The 26,178-nt window shown below is 45.1% G+C and overlaps 1 protein-coding gene across 1 annotated transcript in view; it reads right to left on the reverse strand.

Annotated features, from left to right (window-relative positions):
* Positions 1 to 26,178, reverse strand: part of LOC139279608 (GATA zinc finger domain-containing protein 14-like) — a 319,765-nt gene that overhangs the window by 89,081 nt on the left and 204,506 nt on the right. The window contains exons 41-43 of the mRNA XM_070898724.1: positions 21,358 to 21,402; positions 16,620 to 16,649; positions 16,235 to 16,264 (exon numbers count right to left, since the gene is read on the reverse strand). Of these exons, the coding sequence (XP_070754825.1) occupies positions 16,235 to 16,264; positions 16,620 to 16,649; positions 21,358 to 21,402 (105 nt within the window). The remainder of the gene's footprint in view (positions 1 to 16,234; positions 16,265 to 16,619; positions 16,650 to 21,357; positions 21,403 to 26,178) is intronic.

Consider the following 26,178-nt stretch of genomic DNA (forward strand, 5'->3'; position numbering starts at 1 on the left):
TATCGACTCTGGATCAGTTCCTATGGACTGGAGGGTAGCTAGTGTAACACCACTTTTTAAAAAAGGAGGGAGAGAGAAAATGGGAAATTATAGACCTGTTAGCCTGACATCAGTAGTGGGGAAAATGTTGGAATCAATTATTAAGGATGAAATAACAGCAGTGACAGGATCGATCCAAGTCAGCATAGATTTATGAAAGGGAAATCATGCTTGACAAATCTTCTGGACTTTTTTGAGGATGTAACTAGTAGAGTGGACAAGGGAGAACCAGTAGATATGGTGTATTTGGACTTTCAAAAGGCCTTTGACAAGGTCCCACACAAGAGATTGGTGTGCAAAATCAAAGCACATGGTATTGGGAGTAACGTACTGGCGTGGATAGAGAATTGGTTGGCAGACAGGAAGTAGAGAGCCGGGAGAAACTGGTCCTTTTCGGAATGGGAGGCAATGACGAGTGGAGTGCCGCAGGGCTCAGTGCTAGGACCCCAGCTCTTTACAATATACATTAATGGTTTGGATGCAGGAATTGAGTGTCATATCTCCCAAGTTTGCAGATGACACTAAACTGGGTGGCGGTGTGAGCTGTGAGGAGGATGCTAAGAGGCTGCAGGGTGATTTAGACAGGTTAGGTGAGTGGGCAAATGCATGGGAGATCCAGTATAATGTGGATAAATGTGAGGTTATCCACTTTGGTGGCAAAAACACGAAGGCAGAACATTATCTGAATGGCGGCAGATTAGGAAAAGGGGAGGTGCAACGAGACCTGGGTGTCATGGTTTATCAGTCATTGAAAGTTGGCATGCAGGTACAGCAGGCAGTGAAGAAGGCAAATGGCATGTTGGCCTTCATAGCAATGGGATTCGAGTATAGGAGCAGGGAGGTCTTACTGCAGTTGCACAGGGCCTTGGTGAGGCCTCACCTGGAATATTGTGTTCAGTTTTGGTCTCCTAATCTGAGGAAGGACGTTCTTGCTATTGAGGGAGTGCAGCGAAGGTTCACCAGACTGATTCCCGGGATGGCTGGACTGACATATGAGGAGAGACTGGATCAACTAGGGCTTTATACATTGGAGTTTAGAAGGATGAGAGGGGATCTCATAGAAACGTATAAGATTCTGACGGGACGGGACAGGTTAGATCCGGGAAGAATGTTCCCGATGTTGGGGAAATCCAGAACCAGGTGACATAGTCTTAAGATAAGGAGTAGGCCATTTAGGACTGAGATGAGGAGAAACTTCTTCACTCAGAGTTGTTAACCTGTGGAATTCTCTGCCGCAGAGAGTCGTTGATGCCAGTTCATTGGATATATTCAAGAAGGAGTTAGATATGGCCCTGACGTCTAAAGGGTTCAAGGGGTATGGAAAGAAAGTGGGAAAGGGGTACTCAGGTGAATTATCAGCCATGATCATATTGAATGGTGATGCAGGCTCGAAGGGCAGAATGGCCTACTCCTGCACCTATTTTCTATGTTTCTATGTGTTTTGATCCATTCTGAGCTATAGAGCCTGAATCTACACGACTTGTTCTCACCATTGGTCTGTCTATTGGAAATACAACTTGTGACTTGTAATCTAGGGGGTAATTATCACCTTCACCACTGGGATGGTAAGTGAACATTGGGTCGGTTCGATAACAGGCGGGTGATCTGTCCAAGTTGTCAAGGTGAAAATTACACCCTTAGGTCTCAAATTTCCCCAGGAGTTGCCCCGCTTTTTTTGGAGCAAGTAGCTTTTTTTGGAGTAACTTAAAAATCGCAAATTTCCCCATTTAACTTGCTCCAGTGTAAGTCAGTTCGTTAGGTTTTTTTTAGTTTAGTTTTTTTTCTCCAAAAGGCGGTGTGACCAGCCACTTGTGCCTGTTTTGGCCATGGATGCAAATTTGACCAGCTAAAAGTTACTCCAAACTAACTGAGGCCAGTGTATGTGGCCACTTTTGTAGGCACAGAAAAAAACACCTTACCTCCATTTAAGAAATCAGCATAGGTAGCCATAGATGGGGCGGAGGGGGGGGGAGGGCGGTGGGGGGATGTAAGTTAGAGGATTCTAAAGCACTAAACACCTTCACAGCATCAGCACAACATCATCAAAAATAAATGAAAGATAAATCAGCTACTGAAAATAAAGCAATCCTGCCTTGCCGACTGCAGAACGCACCGGCTAGCCATTCGGCCAGGGCTAGGGGCAGCAGGCACGCATGACTGTAGGGGCGAGGGATGTTTTTTTTTTACAGTTCCTAAATGATGTGTGGTGATAATGGAACATGATTCAGTTTTAATGCAAAAAATATTTTATTGGAAAGTTTACAATGCACTTCAACAACAACAGCAAAGAAAGGCTGAATCCATCTCTCACCCACATATCAGGGAATGTGCACTTCCTCATAGGGGAGGTGGTGAGGGGAGGGGGGGAGCGGCAGGGGTGGCTGGGGGCCTGGCTTGGGTTTCACCAGAGGTTAGTGTGGGGATTGCAGTGGGAGTGGCATTTGATTGTCAGGCCTGTGTGCCCTTATTGTAGCAGCTAGCTCCCTCATGGCCTCTGCCATCATTTGCACTCCCTCTGACATGCCAGCCCTCAGTTCCCATTTCAGTGCTGATATTTCTCCCGACAGTGTCGCAACCTCATCACGCACACCACTGACGGCGGCCACGAGTGATCGGGTAAGGGCATTGGTCTCTTCATCCAATGACATAACCTGATGTACATCTGATGAAGGCTGCTTCTCAGGAGAGACTGGTCGGCTTCTCCTTCCCCTCGCCGTGGGTCTGCATAGCGGCACCCCTCCAGTGCGAGGCGCAGGTGGGGCTCTGGGTGTTCCAACCTGCATTCCACCACCGCCACTGGGACCCGCAACCTCGGAAGATGTGAAACCAAGGAATGTCGTGGCAGAGCTAATGGAGGTGTCTGGCAGTGTGATGCCCTGTACCATGGACTGATCCATATCGCATTCTCCCGTGAACACCGATCCATGGACCCCTCCTCCCTCCACCCACCTTGGTCGGGAGCGGACAAATCTGGATCTTCTTGTTGATCTTCAGGATGTTCAGGATTATCATCATCTTCTGCAAAATACAACAGATCAGTCAAATGGTTAGCAGGAAAGGGGGGGCAGGATGGGTGGAATGAGTAATCTCACGCGTAGCAGGCGAGTCAGCAGGTTGATTTGAAGGGCGACGATGCATTTTTATGATTTACCCTCACCCTCGCGTGTGGGCCCAGCTTGTGCAGAGCTGATTCTTTTTCTGCAGGTGCAGCAAGGCAGCGGCCCTCTGTTCCAGGGGTGATAGTTGGTGCAGTTTTGGCGGCCCTCCTCCTGTTCTAGTTCTCTCCCTTTTGTTGTGGGCCAATTTCTTCTGCAAATATGAAAATATAATTTTTGCCACATGGTGAGCTTCTGATGGATGTGACACATACAGATCACGGTAACAATTGCAATTCCATTTAAAACTCAAGATCATACTTACATTCACTACTTGACCAACGTCCTGCCATTTTTTACGCTGGCTTCCAGTTCTTGTGGTCTTCACCTCTGCGGAGAATTCTTCTGCAACTAGGTTCCAGCGTCTCCTCAGTTCTTTGGGTGGAACTTTTGTGAGACCACTCTTACTGATATCCAGCTCCTGCCATCTCTCCTCAATGACTGACTAGTTTCTCCACCTCCTCATGCAAGAAGTTCTTTGTCCTTGTTGCACGCTTTTGCGTCATTGGTGTATTGGATTTACACTCAGGTGATCTTGAAAACACACAGTTCTCACCTTTCATGCATCTATGCAGCACTCCTTTCCACTCCCTCAGCCACCCAAAAATCACAATTCACACCTGACCTAATATAGTTCACTGCCAATGCTGCTGAGGCACTGAGGACGTTCTCCCTTTAAATGGCCGATTGCCAAGGTTCCTGCCCCATTTGCGCGTGCGCGCACGCTTTAACGCGCATTGCGCACGCGCGAACGGTCATGTGTCCCCCTGCCGGCACTCGAGGACATGCCAGGCTCGAGCCCCGCACCCACCCCCCCGCCAGCTGCCTTGAACAAGCGTGGCCCAAGCTCCGACCCCCGCAGGTTTCTCAGCACCACACCACAGGACCACAGGGATCCAGGAACTGCCAAATTATCCCGGTAAGTTTTCAGCGCGTTTTTCCCCCACAAAGTCAGCGCACCGCATTGAACTACGCCGCTCTAAGTGGTTGGGGAAATTTGAGGCCTTAATGTCTCCGGGATGAATTTCAGTTCCAAGTGACAACTATGGGGGGCTGATTCACACTGACTAATGATAATTGAGAATTTCTTTAATGTATATTTATCTCACTTAATAGACCAGAATGCTTAATGGTCCTTAGTTGCGGGACAATTGGAAAAGCATGATTCAATCAAGCAGAGTCAGCATGGTTTTATGAAAAAGAAATCAAATTTGCTGGAGTTCTTTGAGGATAAGGGGAACCATTGGATGTGGTCTATTTGGATTTCCAGAAGGCATTCGATAAGGTGCCACATAGGAGGTTACTGCACAAGATAAAAGTTCACGGGATTGGGGGTAATATATTAGCATGGATAGGAGATTGGCTAACTGACAAAAAGCAGAGAGTCTGGATAAGTGGATTATTTTCCGGTTGGCAACAGTGACTAGTGGGGTGCCGTAGGGATCAGCATTGGGTCCTCAACTATTTACAATCTATATTAATGACTTGGATGAAGGGACTGAGTGTAATGTAGCCAAGTTTGCTGCTGATACAAAGATGGGTGGGAAAGCAAGTTGTGAAGAGGACACCAAAACTCTGCAAAGGGATACAGCCAAGCTAAGTGAGTGGACAAAAATTTGGCAGATGGAGCATAATTTGGGAAAATGTGAGGTTATCCAATTTGGCAGAAAAAATAGAAAAGCAAATTATATTCTGAATGGAGAAAAATTGCAAAGTGCTGCAGTACAGAGAGACCTGGGGGTTCTTGTGCATGAAACACAAAAAGTTAGTATGCAGGTACAGCAAATAATCAAAAAGGCAAATGGAATGTTGACCTTTATTGCAAGGGGGAATAAAGTATAAAAGCAGAGAAGTCCTGCGACAACTGTACAGGGTATTGGCGAGGCCACATCTGGAATATTGCGTTCAGTTTTGGTCTTCATATTTCGCGTGGAGCGACCTATAAAAGGCCCAGCTTGTGCAGCTGCTGCGGGGGACAGAAGGCAAAAAAGTAGAAAGAAATCGAAAGGTGACGTCCCAGCCAAGTGGTTAAGTGATTGGCTGGTGATTGGTAAGTAGTTTTTCTTTTTCTTTTCTATTTCAGTAAGTAACCTTTAGCATTGTTGTTGCTAAATTAAGTTAATCTCGGGGTTAAGTCATGGCAGGAGAGCTCGCACATGTGTTATGCTCCTTCTATACCATGTGGGAAATCAGGGAAGCCTCTGTTGTCCCTGCCGACTACGTGTGGGGGAAGTGTATCCGCCTGCAACACCTGACGAATCGCGTTGCAGAACTGGAGCTGCGGGTGGATTCACTCTGGAGCATGCACGATGCCGAGAATGATGTGAATAGCACATTTAGTGAGTTGGTCTTACCGCAGGTAAAGGGTCCACAGCCAGATAGGGAATGGAAGACCAACAGGAGGAGCAGTGCAAGGAAGGTAGTGCAGGGGTCCCCTGCGGTCATCCCGCTGCAAAACAGATACACCGCTTTGGGTACTGTTGGGGAGGATGACTCATCAGGGGAGAGCAGCAGCAGCCAGGTTCATGGCACCATGGCTGTCTCTGCTGCACAGGAGGGCAGAAAAGAGTGGGAGAGAAATAGTGATAGGGGATTCGATTGTAAGGGGAATAGATAGGCGTTTCTGCGGCCACAACCGAGACTCCAGGATGGTATGTTGCCTCCCTGATGCAATGGTGCAAGGGTCAAGGATGTCTCTGAGCGGGTGCAGAACATTCTGAAAAGGGAGGGTGAACAGCCAGTTGTCGTGGTGCAAATAGATACCAACGATATAGGTCAAAAACGGGATGAGGTCCTACGAGTCGAATTTAGGGAGCTAGGAGTTAAATTAAAAAGTAGGACCTCAAAAGTAGTAATCTCAGGATTGCTACCAGTGCCACGTGCTAGTCAGAGTAGAAATCGCAGGATAGCTCAGATAAATATGTGGCTTGAGCAGTGGTGCAGAAGGGAGGGATTCAAATTCCTGGGACATTGGAACTGGTTCTGGGGGAGGTGGGACCAGTACAAACCGGACGGTCTGCACCTGGGCAGGCCCGGAACCAATGTCCATGGGGGAGTGTTTGCCAGTGCTGTTTGGGAGGAGTTAAACTAATATGGCAGGGGGATGGGAACCTATACAGGGATTCAGAGGGGAATAAAATGGAGACAGAAACAAAAGATCGAAAGGAGAATAGTAAAAGTGGAGGGCAGAGAAACCCAAGGCAAAAAACAGAAAGGGCCAATTTACAGCAGAATTCTAAAGGGTCAAAGTGTGTTAAAAAGACAAGCCTCTGTGCCTCAATGCGAGGTGTATTCGGAACAAGGTGGACGGACTAACTGCTCAGATAGCAGTTAACGGATATGATGTGATTGGCATCACGGAGACATGGCTCCAGTGTGACCAAGGCTGGGAACTCAACATCCAGGGGTATTCAGCATTTAGGAAGGATAGACAGAAAGGAAAAGGAGGCGGTGTGGCGTTGCTGGTTAAAGAGGGAATTAATGTAATTGTAAGGAAGGACATCAGCTTGGATGATGTGGAATCGGTATGGGTGGAGCTATGGAATACCAAAGGGCAGAAAACACAAGTGGGAGTTGTGTACAGGCCACCAAATAGTAGTAGTGAGGTTGGGGACAGCATCAAACAAGCAATAAGGGATGTGTGCAATAAAGGTACAGCAGTAATCATGGACGACTTTAATATACATATTGATTGGGCTAACCTAACTGGTAGCAATGCGGTGGAGGAGGATTTCCTGGAGTGCATTAGGGATGGTTTTCTAGACCAATATGTCGAGGAACCAACCAGAGATCTGGCCATCCTAGACTGGGTGATGTGTAATGAGAAGGGACTAATTAACAATCTTGTTGTGCGAGGCCCCTTGGGGAAGAGTGACCATAATATGGTAGAATTCTTTATTAAGATGGAGAGTGACACAGTTGAGAATCTGTATCACTGTAGCTACCAACTTTATATGTATTATCCGTACTAATTTCAAATGTATTAACTCTTTCTAAAATGACCGCTCATGGTTATTGCTGACTCTTTAGATCTCACTGTAGGGGAAAACAATGAGTGACTTGTCTTTGTTAAACAACCTTGAGGGACTGTATATGTGAATGTAGCAACAGATGTAGGAATAGTCAGAGAAGCAGAACTATGTGTGCCTTCCTTGTCTGCAAAACAAGGATAAGCTGGTGATGATTTAATCTTCTCTAATGATTAGGAACATTGCTTAATTAACTGACTAATTTAGCTTGTATCTATTTCACAGTAGCTGATATGATAGGACAATGAAAAGGGGTTGTACCAATCATGAACTGTATAAATGTATTGATGTTGTAATGATTTTTGCTTGCTCTGGTGGATTCGACAGACTCATGGAGTCGGTGCCCCTTTATCAGAGCAAGACCTCATCGATGAAGCCTGAATAAAGTTAGTCTGAACTAAACTTTAAAGTGTTCGAGTCAGTGTATTCGCTGAAACAGATTGAGGGAAAAGAATCCATATCAACATTTGGTGTCGGAAGTGGGATCTCAACAGACAACCACCGCTAACTTGCGAACTAAGAGCCGAACTAACCTCGGATGAGACGGGAGGAAAATGGCCACCGGAGTGAGTATTCTTTAAATACCACCTCTGTTTCCTCCAGTCCAAAAGTCTGAAGAAAGTTTTGCCGTTCGCTAGTTCTCAGGTAGCGTCTGAACGAGATCCAGGTCAATCTGTCGAATACCTTTTAAACTTAGAAAATAAGTGTCCAAGTCAGGTACGACGTCGACCTTGTATATCACTTGGCCCATCTAGGCGCTGATTGTACTTAAACAGACTAACTGGGATACGATTACCACGGGGCGACGCGAGGGGGATTGTGTAAATTTGACTTGTACTTATGCCAGGTACGGTGTCGACCTTGTATATCACTTGGCCCGCCTCTGCTCTGGATAAGATAAACTACCTTTACCGCGGGGCAACACGAGAGGGATTGTGTAAAGTTAACTTGTACTTATGCCAGGTATGGTGTCGACCTTGTATATCACTTGGCCCGCCTAGGCTCTGGATAAGATAAACTACCTTTTTACCGCAGGGCGACGCAAGAATGGGCAATCACAGACAGTACTACGGATGCAGGCAGCCCACTACAGAAGTTATGCGAAGAATTCCCCAAGAAGACCGAGCAATTTAGACAGTTATCTGGATGGAGCCTTGAACAAATTGTCAAAAACTAAAAGATAAATCACTTCTGTCAAGTTGGCAGGAAAACGCCATTATGTTAGGACTCTCATTAATGGAAGGAGGACATGTTAAACCCCGAGATGTATTAAAGAAAGAGTCCGCACATGAAAAAAATACCAAGAGCTCCACTCGGACCTCAGAAAAGGGTATTGATAGACTACGTAGTCAAATGGTTGGCCTTGCATTGACCGAGGCTGATGACGAAATTGAATTTCAGTAAACAAAATAGCTATTAAAAATGTGTGGTCTCGTTTTAAATCAATTTAAAAAAAAAAAAAAATCTTTGGCAAGTACTTGAATTAGAAGTTAAGAAAAAATTGGAGTTTAATCTAAAATGCTGTCTTACCTGATGAGAAGACTTTTATTATGACGTCTTTACCCCACGGTGGGGAGTCCACAAACCCAACCTAACCCTGACCTACGATTTCACGGAGTGACCTCGACATGCATGGATAAAAGATGAGTCAGACTAAAAACCTTGTAAAGGACAAGTCAGCCTCGGAAAAACCAATGCCAACCATCCAAGATGTCATTAAAGCACAGGAGGACACTCCTGAAAAAGATAAACTGTTGTGGAAAGATTATGGATGTACTTATGACAATGTTTCTAAACTCTGGACCACTCCCGCGGAACAGACTTGCATGTCTGACGAGTTGGCCCTATGGGTTATTGAATATATGCACTTTGCTACTCATTGTGGAGCAAGGACAACAAGTGACATGCTTTTGGCCACTTGGTGGCACCCTAGACTCCAGGCGCTGGCCCAGAACATCAGTAGTTGCTGCCTTGTTTGCCAACAGCATAATCCGGGGAAAGGAGTCCCCTGTGATTGGGGTAAGACACCCCTACCAGAAGGTCCCTTTGAGACCTTGCAGTTGGACGACATTGAGTTGCAAAAAGTTCAGTGTTACAAATGTGTGTTCGCAATAGTAGATGAGTTTAGCAAATGGATCGAGGCTTACCCTACCCTGGACAATAAGGCTCAAAATGTTGTTAAGGTGTTAATGAGGGAAATCGTTCCTAGATATGGTATCCCAGCTCGACTGAGTTCCGATAATGGCCCTCACTTTATTGGCCAAGTTAACAAGGAATTCTGTTCCCAGATGCGCATTAACCAGTAGCTGTATTGTGCCTACTGACCCCAAGCTGCAGTACTAGTTGAGCGTGCTAATCAAACTCTTAAAACCAAGCTTGCGAAACTGGTAGCATCAACCGTACTCAATTGGCTCAAATTCCTTCCCATAGCCCTATTCCAGATCCGAACTACACCCGCCGGTAAGGCTAGATAGACCCCCGCTGAGGTCATTTATGGTAGGCCCTTTAGGACCCCATAGAATCAGAATGTCCCCTCCAATGTTCAATTCCACCATATGACTGAGGAGATGACTACCTATTTTCTTGCCTTGACTCAGGCTCTGCAGTCCCCTGCAGTCAGAATCAGGGGAAGTCATAACGGGGAACAAAGAAATGGCAGACCAATTGAACAAGTACTTTGGTTCGGTATTCACTAAGGAGGATACAAACAACCTTCCGGATATAAAAGGGGTCAGAGGGTCTAGTAAGGAGGGGGAACTGAGGGAAATCTTTATTAGTCGGGAAATTGTGTTGAGGAAATTGATGGGATTGAAGGCCGATAAATCCCCAGGGCCTGATGGACTGCATCCTAGAGTACTTAAGGAGGTGGCCTTGGAAATAGCGGATGCATTGACAGTCATTTTCCAACATTCCATTGACTCTGGATCAGTTCCTATGGAGTGGAGGGTAGCCAATGTAACCCCACTTTTTAAAAAAGGAGGGAGAGAGAAAACAGGGAATTATAGACCGGTCAGCCTGACCTCAGTAGTGGGTAAAATGATGGAATCAATTATTAAGGATGTCATAGCAGTGCATCTGGAAAATGGTGACATGATAGGTCCAAGTCAGCATGGATTTGTGAAAGAGAAATCATGCTTGACAAATCTTCTGGAATTTTTTGAGGATGTTTCCAGTAAAGTGGACAAAGGAGAACCAGTTGATGTGGTATATTTGGACTTTCAGCAGGCTTTCGACAAGGTCCCACACAAGAGATTAATGTGCAAAGTTAAAGCACATGGGATTGGGGGTAGTGTGCTGACGTGGATTGAGAACTGGTTGTCAGACAGGAAGCAAAGAGTAGGAGTAAACGGGTACTTTTCAGAATGGCAGGCAGTGACTAGTGGAGTGCCGCAAGGTTCTGTGCTGGGGCCCCAGCTGTTTACATTGTACATTAATGATTTAGACGAGGGGATTAAATGCAGTATCTCCAAATTTGCGGATGATACTAAGTTGGGTGGCAGTGTGAGCTGCGAGGAGGATGCTATTAGGCTGCAGAGTGACTTGGATAGGTTAGGTGAGTGGGCAAATGCATGGCAGATGAAGTATAATGTGGATAAATGTGAGGTTATCCACTTTGGTGGTAAAAACAGAGAGACAGACTATTATCTGAATGGTGACAGATTAGGAAAAGGGAAGGTGCAACGAGACCTGGGTGTCATGGTACATCAGTCATTGAAGGTTAGCATGCAGGTACAGCAGGCGGTTAAGAAAGCAAATGGCATGTTGGCCTTCATAGCGAGGGGATTTGAATACAGGGGCAGGGAGGTGTTGCTACAGTTGTACAGGGCCTTGGTGAGGCCACACCTGGAGTATTGTGTACAGTTTTGGTCTCCTAACTTGAGGAAGGACATTCTTGCTATTGAGGGAGTGCAGCGAAGGTTCACCAGACTGATTCCCGGGATGGCGGGACTGACCTATCAAGAAAGATAGGATCAACTGGGCTTGTATTCACTGGAGTTCAGAAGAATGAGAGGGGACCTCATAGAAACGTTTAAAATTCTGACGGGTTTAGACAGGTTAGATGCAGAAAGAATGTTCCCAATGTTGGGGAAGTCCAGAACCAGGGGTCACAGTCTGAGGATAAGGGGTAAGCCATTTAGGACCGAGATGAGGAGAAACTTCTTCACCCAGAGAGTGGTGAACCTGTGGAATTCTCTACCACAGAAAGTAGTTGAGGCCAATTCACTAAATATATTCAAAAGGGAGTTAGATGAAGTCCTTACTACTCGGGGGATCAAGGGTTATGGCGAGAAAGCAGGAAGGGGGTACTGAAGTTTCATGTTCAGCCATGAACTCATTGAATGGCGGTGCAGGCTAGAAGGGCTGAATGGCCTGCTCCTGCACCTATTTTCTATGTTTCTATGTTTCTGCGAATAGCCCACAACGAGGTCCGAGATGCTCATCTCGACCTCCCAGTCTTACCTGAATCGTCTCTCGTGGCACCAGGAAAATATGTCCTGATTAAGAAATGGATTCGGAAGGGATTGGAACCTCGATGGGCGGGGCCTTTTCAGGTGTTGTTTACCACCCCACTGCCGCCAAGGTCGAAGGAAGGAGCGCCTGGGTTCACCTGCACCACTGTAAACTTATCACCCTACAATGAACCCATTTTACTGGCTTTCCTAACCCTTATTTCTATTCCGGACTTCCTCTTCTCCATAGCTGAATAAGGACCATCTTCGAGGCATTCCGATTGGCAAAGTGAATCTCAAGGAAGACAGTTTGGATCCCCGCCCGGCATGATAGACGAGCATTTGTACCGACAATAGACTAAAGAGAAAAAAAAATTGAACTCTTGAACTCGATAAAATGTTCGGACTAATTATCCTTGTGGGTCTGACCCTACCCCTCTGCAATATGGAGCTACATGTGAATACGTTCTTGTGCATGGCATATAGTTACGCCAAGGAAGCTAACATCTCTAGCTGTTGGATATGTGCGCATGTACCCACTCACTCGAAAGGGGGAATTCCCTTGAGACCGGTTCCTCTCAGTGATTCCGAAACGGCAGAGTGGTTCTTCTGCCAGAACCGTACAACCAAGGATAGGACCAATAGTCTAGGGGAGGACGTCAGCTCCCCAAAGGCTGAATGGCACTCGGCAGGGTATGGCCCCTGCATAATCAGACCTTGAATCCCCATTCCTGGTCCTTACTAACACTTCGGGGGCAGGAAGGCCCCAGGGATCAGTGTGCTTAATCAAAAATCAGACCGGAGGGCAGGGAATGGGAAATAGTATGTGTAACCAAAACGTAAATATGACCAAAGGGAGTGTTCAGAGCTTTATGAAATTCGCAAACAAAACCAATCCGGGCCAGAACTTCAACCAGGGCTGGGTAACGATAGGGGGTGACCGCCATTCCCCATACAATGGTACCTATTTTATATGCGGCCATAAAGCCTACCCCTGGCTCCCACAGAATTGGGTGGGATCCTGCTACTTAGGATATGTGGTACCATATATCCATCACTTGCCCTCGCTAGCAGACCATCACCATTACCGACCCAAACGAGCGATAATGGAAACCAAGCGATTCTTTGCTATCCTATTCCCTGGATATGGCACAGCTAGGGCAATCAAGGAAATAAGACTAGTCACCTCCATTCTGGAAAAAGTGGGCAACGACACCACTGAGGCCATGAGTGAACTTAACGCTGAAATGGTAGCCATCCATACAGTGGCCCTGCAAAATAGGCCCTAGACTATTTGTTAGCTGAAAAAGGGGGGACATGTGCCCTGATAGGATCTGAGTGTTGCACCTATATCCCTGACAACTCTGAGGAAATAAATGACTTGGTAGGGCACATCCGAAAGGAAGTTGAGAAATTAAAGAAAACGGATTATTGGAGCCAATGGGGTTTTGGTGACTGGTACGATTGGGGAATCAACATGGCAATGTACCTAGGAATTGGAATCCTTTGTATCTTTATATGCTTAACCCTTGTAAAATGTCTCCTCGCCAAAATGGGAGACTCCCTTAATAACATAGGCACCCTGCGGATGATGCTTCTGACCAAGGGGAATGGAGACTCTACTGGAAATAAGGATTATGATCATGTGGAGCAAGAATGTGAAAGATTAAATGCAATACTCCTGGATTAGCCACCAGAGTTATCATGAAATGATAAAAGGGGGGAATGAGAATCTGTATCACTGTAGCTACCAACTTTATATGTATTATCTGTACTAATTTTAAATGTATTAACTCTTTCTAAAAGGGCCGCTCATGGTTATTGCTGACTCTTTAGATCTCATTGTAGGGGAAAACAATGAGTGACTTGTCTTTGTTAAACAACCTTGAGGGACCGTATATGTGAATGTAGCAACAGATGTAGGAATAGTCAGAGAAGCAGAACTATGCATGCCTTCCTTGTCTGCAAAACAAGAATAAGCTGGAGATGACTTAATCTTCTCTCATGATTAGGAACATTGCTTAATTAACTGTGTAAATAACTAATCTAGCTTGTATCTATGCCACGGTAGCTGATGTGATAGGACAATGAAAAGGGGTTGTACCAATCATGAACTGTATAAATGTATTGATGTTGTAATGATTTTTGCTTGCTCTGGTGGATTCGACAGACTCATGGAGTCGGTGCCCCTTTATCAGAGCAAGACTTCATCGATGAAGCCTGAATAAAGTTAGTCTGAACTAAACTTTAAAGTGTTCGAGTCAGTGTATTTGCTGAAACAGATTGAGGGAAAAGAATCCGTGTCAACAAAGTTAATTCAGAAACTAGGGTCCTGAACTTAAGGAATGGTAACTTTGATGGTATGAGGCGCGAATTGGCTAGATTAGACTGGCAAATGATAATTAAAGGGTTGACTGTTGATAGACAATGGCAAACCTTTAAAGATCACATGGATGAACTTCAGCAATTGTACATCCCTGTCTGGAGTAAAAATAAAACGGGGAAGGTGGCTCAACCGTGGCTAACAAGCGAAATTAAGGATAGTGTTAAATCCAAGGAAGAGGCATACAAATTAGCCAGAAAAACTAGCAAGCCGGAGGACTGGGAGAAAATTAGAATACAGCAGAGGAGGACTAATGGTTTAATTAAGAAGTGGAAAATAGAGTACGAGAGGAAGCTTTCCGGAAACATAAAAAATGACTGCAAAAGCTTCTATAGATATGTGAAGAGAAAAAGATTAGTGAAGACAAATGTTGGTCCCTTGCAGTCGGATTCAGGTGAATTTATGATGGGGAACAAAGCAATGGCAGACCAATTGAACAAGTACTTTGGTTCTGTCTTCACAAAGGAAGACATAAATAACCTTCCTGATGTACTAGGGTCCGAAGGTCTCGTGAGAAGGAGGAACTGAAGGATATCCTTAATAGGCAGGAAATTGTGTTAGAGAAATTGACGGGATTGAAGGCCAATAAATCCCCAGGGCCTGATAGTCTACATCCTAGAGTACTTAAGGAAGTGGCCCGAGAAATAGTGGATGCATTGGTGATAGTTTTCCAACAGTCTATCGACTCTGGATCAGTCCCTATGGACTGGAGGGTTGCTAATGGAACACCACTTTTTAAAAAAGGAGGGAGAGAGAAAACGGGTAACTATAGACCAGTTAGCCTGACACCAGTAGTGGGGAACATATTGGAATCAATCATTAAGGATTAAATAGCAGCACAATTGGAAAGCAGTGATAGGATAGGTCCAAGTCATCATGGATTTATCAAGGGGAAATCATGCTTGACAAATCTTCTGGAATTTTTTGAGGATGTAACTAGTAGAGTGGACAAGGGAGAACCAGTGGATGTGGTGTATTTGGACTTTCAAAAGACTTTTGACAAAGTCCCACACAAGAGATTGGTGCGCAAAATCAAAGCACATGGTATTGGGGGTAATGTACTGACGTGGATAGAGAACTGGTTGGCAGACAGGAAGCAGAGAGTCGGGATTAACAGGTCCTTTTCAAAATGGCAGGCAGTGACTAGTGGAGTGCCGCAGGGCTCAGTGCTGGGACCCCAGCTCTTTAAAATATATATTAATGATTTGGATGATGGAATTGAGTGTAATATCTCCAAGTTTGCAGATAACACTAAACTGGGTGGCGGTGTGAGCTGTGAGGAGGACGCTAAGAGGCTGCAGGTTGATTTGGACAGGTTAGGCGAGTGGGCAAATGGCAGATGCAGTATAATGTAGATAAATGTGAGGTTATCCACTTTGGGGGCAAAAACACGAAGGCAGAATATTATCTGAACGGCTGCAGATTAGGAAAAGGGGAGGTGTAACGAGACCTGGGTGTCATAATTCATCAGTCATTGAAGGTTGGCTTGCAGGTACAGCAGGGCCTTGGTGAGGCCCCACCTGGAATATTGTGTTCAGTTTTGGTCTCCTAATCTGAGGAAGGATATGCTTGCTATTGAGGGAATGCAGCGGAGGTTCACCAGACTGATTCCCGGGATGGCAGGACTGACATATGAGGAGAGACTGGATCGACTGGGCCTGTATTCACTGGAGTTTAGAAGGATGAGAGGGTATCTCATAGAAACATATAAAATTCTGACGGGACTGGACAGGTTAGATGCAGAAAGAATGTTCCCGATTTTGGGGAAGTCCAGAACCAGAGGACATAGTCTTAGGATAAGGGGTAAGCCATTTAGGACTGAGATGAGGAGGAACTTCTTCACTCCGAGAGTTGTTAACCTATGGAATTCCCTACCGCAGAGAGTTGTTGATGCCAGTTCATTGGAGGGAGTTAGACATGGGCCTTGCGGCTAAAGGGATCAAGGGGTATGGAGAGAAAGCAGGAATGGGGTACTGAAGGAATGATCAGCCATGATCTTATTGAATGGTGGTGCAGGCTCGAAGAGCTGGATGATCGACTCCTGCACCTATTTTCTATGTTTCTATCATCTTTAAATGCAGAATACCAGTTGTGAAGTTATCAAACACGCAGGTTACATCCATTGATTGTACAATTTGTACCAAAAGTATTGCCCCAACTGCGCAGCTAATTTCATACCTGTTGTTGAAGTTGTGGTCGTTGTCGATGCTGGAAAGGATGAAATTGAAGATGTGAGTGTGGAGTGTGAATCATCCCATCATCTCCAGCACAGAATCCATGTGTCATCTGCCCTCCTGTGCTGTTAATTTCTACGTTTAATATAATTTTGTAATTTTCAATGGGAAATATCCGGTATAAAATCGGAAATTAATTCAAAAATGTTGAATTGATAATCTGAATTTTGTTTTGGAAGATTTAAGAGTGGGAATTACTGTCCAATTGGGGTCCATTTCACTGGGTAATTCCAGTCATGAAGCCACAGAGATTTTGATGCATTAATAGAGTAGCTTTGCTGATTGACAAGTGAATACAAATTATTGGAATAAGATGATGGATTTTCGACCTGTTGTTGAAGTTGGAGCCATTGTTGACACTGGAAAAGATAGTGTTGAAGCTGTAAGTTTAAACAATTCGAGTCCAGAAATTACTGATGAATGATTAAAACACGTGTCTGCTTTCCTCTCTCTGCTACTTTAAAACACACGGAACTAAAATAACAGATGGAACAATGACATTCTTCATTTGAAAATTCCATTTGTGAAGGCAATGATTGAGACACATTTTTGTAATTACATTATTATTTTCCTTCCTGGTGATCATATAACTGTTGGGAATACTAAATGATACTGTGAACCTTCCATGGAGAAACCAATTATCATGTACGAAATTCACCTGTCAAATCTTCATAGAATAACTATGTTGTGAGGGCAATGCAAATCTCAGCGGTTCTTGTTAAACTTGAGTAAATAATGTTGTCTTTTTTCTCTCTCATTTATAGCAGTGGGTTAAAGTAACAAATTTAGTTTGTATGCTAATAAATTGAGGCATGGCAGGGGACATCAGTCCCGTCCAATGCACATCATGTGCCATGTGGGAAGACCAGGATGCTTCTCGTGTCCTGGACAACCACATGTGCAGGAAGTATTGTCAGATGGAGGAACTCGTGCTCCGGGTTTTGAAGCTTGAGCAGCGGATGGCATCACTGCAGTGTATCTGAGAGTCTGAGAGCTACATGGCAAATGATACTTAAAGGGTTGACGGTGGATAGGCAATGGCAAACATTTAAAGATCACATGGATGAACTTCAGCAATTGTGCATCCCTGTCTGGGTAAAAATAAAACGGGGTAGGTGGCTCAACCGTGGCTAACAAGGGAAATTAAGGATAGTGTTAAATCCAACGAAGAGGCATATAAATTGGCCAGAAGAGCAGCAAACCTGAGGACTGGGAGATATTTAGAATTCAGCAGAGGAGGACAAAGGGTTTAATTAGGAGGGGGAAAATAGAGTATGTGAGGAACATTGCCGGGAACACAAAAACTGACTGCAAATATAGATACTCTATAGATATGTAAAGAGAAAAAGATTAATGAAGACAAATGTAGGTCCCTTGCAGTCGGACTCAGGTGAATTAATAATGGGGAACAAAGAAATGGCAGACCAGTTGAACAAATATTTTGGTTCTGTCTTCACGAAGGAAGACACAAATAACCTTCCGAAAGTACTAGGGGACCGAGGGTCTGGTGAGAAGGAGGAACTGAAGGATATCCTTATTAAGTGGGAAATTGATGGGATTCAAGGCCGATAAATCCCCGGGGCCTGATAGTCTGCATCCCAGAGTACTTAAGGAAGTGGCCCTAGAAATAGTGGATCCATTGGTGATCATTTTCCAACAGTCTATCGACTCTGGATCAGTTCCTATGGACTGGAGGGTAGCTAATGTAACAGCACTTTTTAAAAAAGGAGGGAGAGGGAAAACGGGTAATTAGCCTGACATCAGTAGTGGGGAAAATGTTGGAATCAATTATTAAAGATGAAATAACAGCGCATTTGCAAAGCAGTGATGGGATCGGTCCAAGTCAACATGGATTTATGAAAGGGAAATCATGCTTGACAAATCTTCTGGAATTTTTTGAGGATGTAACTAGTAGAGTGGACAAGGGAGAACCAGTGGATGTGGTGTATTTGGACTTTCAAAAGGCTTTTGACAAGGTCCCATACAAGAGATTGGTGTGCAAAATCAAAGCACATGGTATTGGGGGTAATGTACTGACGCGGAAAGAGAACTGGTTGACAGACAGGAAGCAGAGAGTCGGGATAAACAGTTCCTTCTCAGAATGGCAGGCAGTAACTAATGGGGTGCCGCAGGGATCAGTGCTGGGATCCCAGCTATTTACAATATACATTAGTGATTTGGATGAAACAATCTATTGTAATATGTCCAAGTTTGCAGATGACACTAAGCTGGGTGGCAGTGTGAGCTGTGAGGAGGACACTAAGAGGCTGCAGAGTGACTTAGACAGATTAGGTGAGTGGGCAATCCATGGCAGGATGCAGTGTAATGTGGATAAATGTGAGATTATCCACTTTGGTGGCAAAAACACGAAGGCAGAATATTATCTGAATAGCGGCAGATTAGGAAAAGGGGAGGTGCAATGAGACCTGGGTGTCATGGTACATCAGTCATTGAAAGTTGGCATGCAGGTACAGCAAGCGGTGAAGAAGGCAAATGGTATGTTGGCCTTCATAGCGAGGGGTTTTGAGTATAGGAGCAGGGAGGTCTTACTGCAGTTGTACAGGGCCTTGTGTTCAGTTTTGTTCCCCTAATCTGAGGAAGGACATTCTTGCTATTGAGGGAGTGCAGCGAAGGTTCACCAGACTGATTCCCGGGCTGGCTGGACTGACATATGCGGAGAGACTGGATCGACTGGGCCTGTATTCACTGGAGTTTTGAAGGATGAGAGGGGATCTCATTGAAACATGTAAAATTCTGACGGGACTGGACAGGTTAGATGCAGGAAGAATGTTCTCGATGTTGGAGAAGTCCAGAACTAGGGGACACAGTCTAAGGATAAGGGATATGCCATTTAGGACTGAGATGAGCAGAAACTTCTTCTCTGAGAGTTGTTAACCTGTGGAATTCCCTACCGCAGAGAGTTGTTGATGCCAGTTCATTGGATATATTCAAGAGGGAGTTGGATATCGTCCTTATGGTTAAAGGGATCAAGGAGTATGGAGAGAAAGCAGGAAAGGGATACTGAGGTGAATGATCAGCCATGATCTTATTGAATGGCCTACTCCTGCACCAATTTTCTATGTTTCTATGATAGCACATTTCTGGACCTGGTCACCCCACAACTCAAGAGTTTGCAGGCAGAGAGGGAATAGTCCCCCAGGTCAGACAATTAGGAACAGGCAGGTTTGCAGGTCTCCTCTGAGTGTATCTCACTCTCTAACCACCATTCTGAACACTAGTGAGAGTCATGTTTCAGGAGTGAAACAATCAAAAAACATGAGCTGAAATGCTGGTGGGACTGGGTTGCCTGGGTGTAACCCAGTATGGGAACTAATTCTGCTCAAGGGTCTGCTTCCGAATCGTCACCCATAGTCTACTTCTTTGGATACCAACAGCTTCTTTGCAGCCTTGTGTCCTGAACATTGACTCCAGCAACTTCAGAGCATTGTGATATTGGCCATTTATTTTTGAGCAGGGATTGGTGCGATTTGGGATGGATCTGTTGGAATTGGACTATTTCTTTCTGTTGAACAGAAGCAACTTCCTTTTATATTATGTCTTTAATTTTGAAAATGTTCCAAGTATTACACAAATACTGTGAGGGAAAATGATGCGAAACCCAGAGAAGACATCTGAGGAAGAGTGACTACAAGCTTGGAGCATGAGGTGGGCTTTAAGGAGAACCTTAAAGGAATTGAGCATGTGGAGAGACAGAGTGACATCCAGGGAGTGACATCCAGGGAGTGACATCCAGGGAGTGACATCCAGGGAGTGACATCCAGGGAGTGACATCCAGGGAGTGACTTCCAGAGAGTGCTTTTCCAGCACTGCTTGTTGGCCGGCCCTGCAACTAAACCGATGTTCAGCCACCCTCACCGCGATCTCCAGCCTCCTACCCGTCGTTCGGTGTTTGTCATCCCCATTATCCTACATTTCTCCCACCGCGAACCTATGTTTCCCACCCCCCGTGATCCTATATCCCTCCATCCATGATCCCATGTTTCTCCCTCCCCCCTCCCCGTGATCCCATGCTTCTCCCCCCCCCCCCCCCCGTGATCCCATGCTTCTCCCCCCGTGATCCCATGCTTCTCCCCCCGTGATCCCATGTTTCTCCGCCCGTGATCCCATGTTTGTCCCCCACCCATGATTCCATGTTTCTCCCCCGTGATCTGTTTCTCCCCCACCTGTGATCCCAGATTTCTCCCCACATGATCCGCTGTTTCTCCACTGCCCGTGATCCCAGGTTTCTCCCACCTATGATATGATGTTTCTCTACCCGTGATCCCATGTTTATCCCACCGTGATCTCATGTTTCTCCCCCACCCGTGATCCTATGTTTGTTCCTGCCCGTGATTCCATGTTTCTCCGTCCTCCCTCACCTGATGCAATGTTTCTTCCACCGTGATCTGCTGTTTCTCCCACTGCCCGTGACCCCAGGTTTGTCCCTGCCCATGATCTGTTTCTCCCCCACCTGTGATCCCATGTTTTTCCCATGTTTCCGCCCTACCCATGATCCCATGTTTCTCCCGCCGTAATTCCATGTTTCTCTGCTGCCTATTATCCGGTGCAACACTAAGAGAGTGAACAGTAGAATTGTAAGCATTTTCTCGGTGCATTTTCAGAACATACAATACTTCATCACAGGGAATGATTGAGGAGACCACCATTGCATCATTCAGCAGAAATGTTAATAGAGGAAATAGAGGAAAATACAGGGATGTGAAGACATTGGCCTAAAAACAAATATGTCATTTTTATGTCAACGATTGATACATAAATGGCTAATTAAAATACACTGTACTAAAATAACACATTGTATTATTAAATCGTGACATCTTTCATTTCAATATACCAATCTTCAAACCAATGATTGACGCATTGTGTTGGAAATAAATGGTTCATTTACTGACACATGGCTGTATAACTCTTGGGAATACTTAATGATAGTTTCAAATTTTCCAGAGAAAAATCCATATATCATGTATTAAAACTTCCTGTGAATCTTTTATCATGACTTTTTTGTGAGATTACTACAAAATGATTCAATTTATATTGGTAATTGGATACCTGCTGTTGAAGTCAAGGTTGTTGTCGGTACCATTGTTGATAAAGCTGTAAAGTAAAGATTTTAAGGTTTAGGTGAGGAGCAAACTGAGCAATTCCATCGTCTTTCAATGGGAAATACTAGAAATGAAGTGAATAAACAGGGGAAATAAGCAACATAGGCAATTAATTCAATCCCATTTAATGCTGATGCTGTAAAGAATACAGTGAAATGAGCAATTAAAGTTTGAAAACATGTATTATAAATAATGTGACATTGGAAGTAATGCACTGGGGAATAGGAAGTACAGTGAATGTCCATTTGCACCATGATTAACACCCTGCTCCTGGTTACAATCCCTAACAATGAGAAAGCAGACCTAATGTCGCAATGTTTAGGTTTGAATTCAACTTGAGGAAGCAAGTCAGCATGGAATAATGTATTTAGTTACATGCTACTGAAGGCTTCAGATAAGCATATGAGGTATTTCTCAATCACTTAGCAAGTTAAAGAATTGAACGATATATAAACTGCTTAAAAGACAGAAGATACTTGGTGAGAGATCATCTGAGTGAAGCAATGAAAAGAGATGAGATGGAAAGAATGTGGAAATAGCTGACAAAGTGTAAACCATTGGATAAACCACAGAAGAAAAAAGACAAGATGGGGCAAAAAAGGAGAACAGATGTTGGAGGCTCAAAATGAGATCAGGAAATGCTCAAAACAAATTGTGGCCAGTCCAGAAACATGAAAGGAGATCCAGCAGCCGTGGTACTTCCCACTATGGGAATTAATTCTGCTGAAGGGTCTACAAATCAGGCAAGGGCTCGTTCTTTCAAATGCCATTTTTATGTAGCCGGGTGTGGTGGGATTTGTTGGAAGTCTGTTAGCACCTGACTATGTTTTCACTGAAACAACATCTTCCTACACTATCCCCATATCCCTTCATTTCCTTAGTATCCAATATTCTATCGATCTCGGTCTTGAATATCATCATCATCATAGGCAGTCCCTTGGACTCGAGGAAGACTTGCTTCCACTCTTAACATGAGTCCTTAGGTAGCTGTACAGTCCAATACGAGAACCACAGTCTTTGTCACAGGTGGGACAGATAGTCGTTGAGGGAAGGGGTGGGTAGGACTGGTTTGCCGCAGGCTCTTTCTGCTGCCAGCGCTTGATTTCTGCATGCTCTCGGCGACGAGACTCGAGGAGCTCAGAGCCCTTCTGGATGCACTTCCTCCACTTAGGGCGGTCTTTGGCCAGGGACTCGCAGGTGTAAGTGGGGATGTTGCACTTTATCAGGGAGGCTTTGAGGGTGTCCTTGTAATGTTTCCGCTGCCCACCTTTAGCTCATTTGCCGTGAAGGAGTTCCGAGTAGAGTGCTTGCTTTGGGAGTCGTGTCTGGCATATGAACTATGTGGCTTGCCCAGCGGAGCTGGTCAGTGCTTCAATGCTGGGGATGTTGGCCTGGTCAATAACGCTAACGTTGGTGGGTCTGTCCTCCCAGGGGATTTGTAGGATCTTGCGGAGCCATCGTTGGTGGTATTTCTCCAGCAACTTGAGGTGCCTGCTGTACATGGTCCATGTTTCTGAGCCATACAGGAGGGCGGTTATTACTACAGCCCTATAGACCATGAACTTGGTGACAGTTTTCAGGGCCTGGTCTTCAAATACTCTTTTCCTCAGGCGGCCGAAGGCTGCACTGGAGGCAGTGTTGGATCTCATCATCAATGCCTGCTCTTGTTGATCGGTGGCTCCCGATATAAGGAAAGTGGTTCACGTTGTCCAGGGCTGCGCTGTGGATCTTGATGACTGGGGGACAGTGCTGTGCGGCGAGGGCAGGCTGGTGGAGGACCTTTGTCTTACTGATGTTTAGCGTAAGGCCCATGCTTTCGTATGCCTCAGTAAATACGTTGACTATGTCCTGGTGTTGAGCCTATGTGTGCGCGCAAGCGCAGGCGTCATCCGCATATTGTAGCTAAATGACAGAGGTTGGGGTGGTCTTGGATCTGGCCTGGAAACGGCGAAGGTTGAACAGGTTCCCACTGGTTTTGTAGTTTAGTTCCACTCCAGCTGGGGGGAACATGTCATAGAGGAAGATTGAGAAGAGGGTTGGGGCGATGACGAAGCCCTGCGTGACCCTGGTCTGGACGTGGATTGGGTCTGTGATGGATCCGTTGGTAAGGATCACGGCCTACATGTCGTCGTGGAGCAGGCGGAGGATGGTGACGTACATTTGGGGCCATCTGAAACGGAGGAGGACGCTCCATAGACCATCGGGGTTAACAGTGTCAAAGACCTTTGTAAGGTCGAAGAAGGTCATGTATAACGGCTGGCGCTGCTCCCTGCATTTTTCCTGCAGCTGTCACGCTGCAAAAATCATGCCCGTTGTGGCCCGTAGGGGACAAAATTCGCACTGCAACTCCGGGAGGAGCTCCTCGGTCACAGGGAGAAGACAGTTGAGGAAGACTCTACCGACGACTTTCCCAGAGGCAGATAGCAGGGAGATTCCTCTGTTAGTTGCCACAGTCGGACTTGTCCCCTTTTTTAAAGATGGTCACGATCACTGCATCTCTAAGATACCCTGGCATGCTCTCCTCCCTCCAGATGAGAGAGATGAGGTCATGTATTCGCGCCAGCAGTGCCATGCTCAATGACTGAACATCCATAGCTCTCTGCAGTAGAGAATTCCAAAGATTCTCAAACCCTCTCTGAAGACATTTCTCCTCATCTCAGTCCTAAAAGGCCGGCCACTAATTCTGAGACTGTGACCCCTCGTTCTAGACTCCCAGCCAGGGAAAACATCTTCTTGGCATCTATTCTGTCAAGCCTCTTAAAAATGTTTGTACGTTTCAATGATATCACCTCTCATTCTTCCAAACTCTAGGGCATATAAGTATAGTCTACTCAATAGGACAATCACCTTCTAGCAAGAATCAGTCTAGTGAATCATCGTGGCACTCCTACCAAAGCAAGTATATCTTTTGTTACGCAAGGAGACCAAAACTATACACGTGCTCCAGGTGTGGTTTCACCAAGCCTCTACATAATTGTGGTAAGATGTCTTTACTCTTACACTAAAATCCTCTTGTTTTAAAGGCCGTCATACCATTTGATTTTCTAATTGCTTGCTGTACCGGCATGTTAACTTTCTGTGATTGTTGTACAAGGACAACAATCCCCCTGAAACTATTAAATGTCCCCCTGAATACCAACATTTCCCAATCTCAGCATTTAACTTCACACTTATCCACGCTATACTTCATCTGCCATGTTCTTAATCCGTCTATTTCCTTTTTCAGGCTCTTTGCATCTTCCTCAGTTTACCTTTGGCTGGCTGTAAATAGTCGGCTACCGCAAGGGTCTTTCCTTGGGCCTCAGCTATTTACAATCTATGTTAATGACTTAGATGGAGGGACCGAGTGCAATGTATCCAAGTTTGCTGATGATACAAAGCTAGGCGGGAACGTAAGCTGTGAGGAGGATGTGAAGAGCTTTCGAAGGGATATTGACTAGTTTAGTGAGTGGGCAATAAGGTGGCAGGTGGAGTAAAATGTGGGGAAATGTGAGGCTATTCACTTCGGTAAGAATAGAAACACAGAATATCTTTTAGATGGCGAGAAACTATTAAATGTTTGTGTTCAGCGTGATTAAACTGTCGTCATTGTACTGGAAACACAGCTCTTCTATGTAGTAACAGCAAGCAAATAGGAAGGCAAATGGCATGTTGGCCTTTATTGCATGGGGTTGGAGTACAAGAATAAGGATGTCTTACTACACTTGTACAAGGATTTGGTGTGACCACACCTGGAATATTGTGCACAGTTTTGGTCCGCTTATCTGAGAAAGGACATACATGTCTTCGAGACGGTGCAACAAAGATTCCCTAGATTGATCCCTAGGATGAGAGAGTTGTCCTATAAGGAGAGATTGAGTAGATTGGCCTCATACTCTCTGGGGTTTAGAAGAATGAGAGATGATCTCGATGAAATATATAAGATTCTGAGGATGATTGACAGGGTTAATGCGAAGAGGTTGTTTCCCCTGACTGGTGAGTCTAGAACTAGGGGGCATAGTCTCAGGATAGGGGGTCGACCATTTCAGACTGAGATGAGTAGGAATTTCTTCACTCAGAGGGTTGTGAATCTTTGGAATTCTGTACATGAAAGGGCTGTGGATGCGGAATCGGCTACGATAGGTAAATGTTTGGACTCTACGGGAATCAAGGGATATGGGATTTGGGCAGGAAAGTGGAGTTAAGGTCGAAGATCAGCCATGATGTTATTGACTGGCGGAGCAGACTCAAAGGGCCATGTGGCCTACTCCTCCTCATAATTCTTGTGTTCTTATTAAAGCTATGTGGGAAATTCAAGTGTGAGGAGGACGCTTCTGCAAATTTATAAAAACAGGTTAAGTGAGTAGGCAGGAAGGTGGCAGATGGAATATTTTGTGGGTAAATGTTAGGTTATCTCTTTGGTAGGAAGAATAAAAAGCGGAATATTTTTTTTAAGTGGTGAGGAACTTTGAAATGTTGGTGTTCAGATGGATTTGGGTGTCAAAAGCCACAGAAAGTTAACATGCAGGTTCAGCAAACAATGAGGAAGACACATGGTATGTTGCCATTTATTGCAAGGGATGGTGTACCAGAGTAAGGAACTCTTACTGAAATTGTACAGGGCTTTGGTGAGACCATATGTGGAGTACAGTGTCGTGTTTTGATCTTTGTACCCAAGGAAAAATATACCTGCCTCAGATTCCTGGGATGAGGAGGTTGTCCTCCGAGGAGAGATTGAGTAGAATGGGAATATACTCTCTGGAGTTTAGAAGAATGGGAGGTGATATAA

The sequence above is a fragment of the Pristiophorus japonicus genome, chromosome 14 (genome assembly GCF_044704955.1).
Source record: "Pristiophorus japonicus isolate sPriJap1 chromosome 14, sPriJap1.hap1, whole genome shotgun sequence".
Lineage (NCBI taxonomy): Eukaryota > Metazoa > Chordata > Chondrichthyes > Pristiophoridae > Pristiophorus > Pristiophorus japonicus.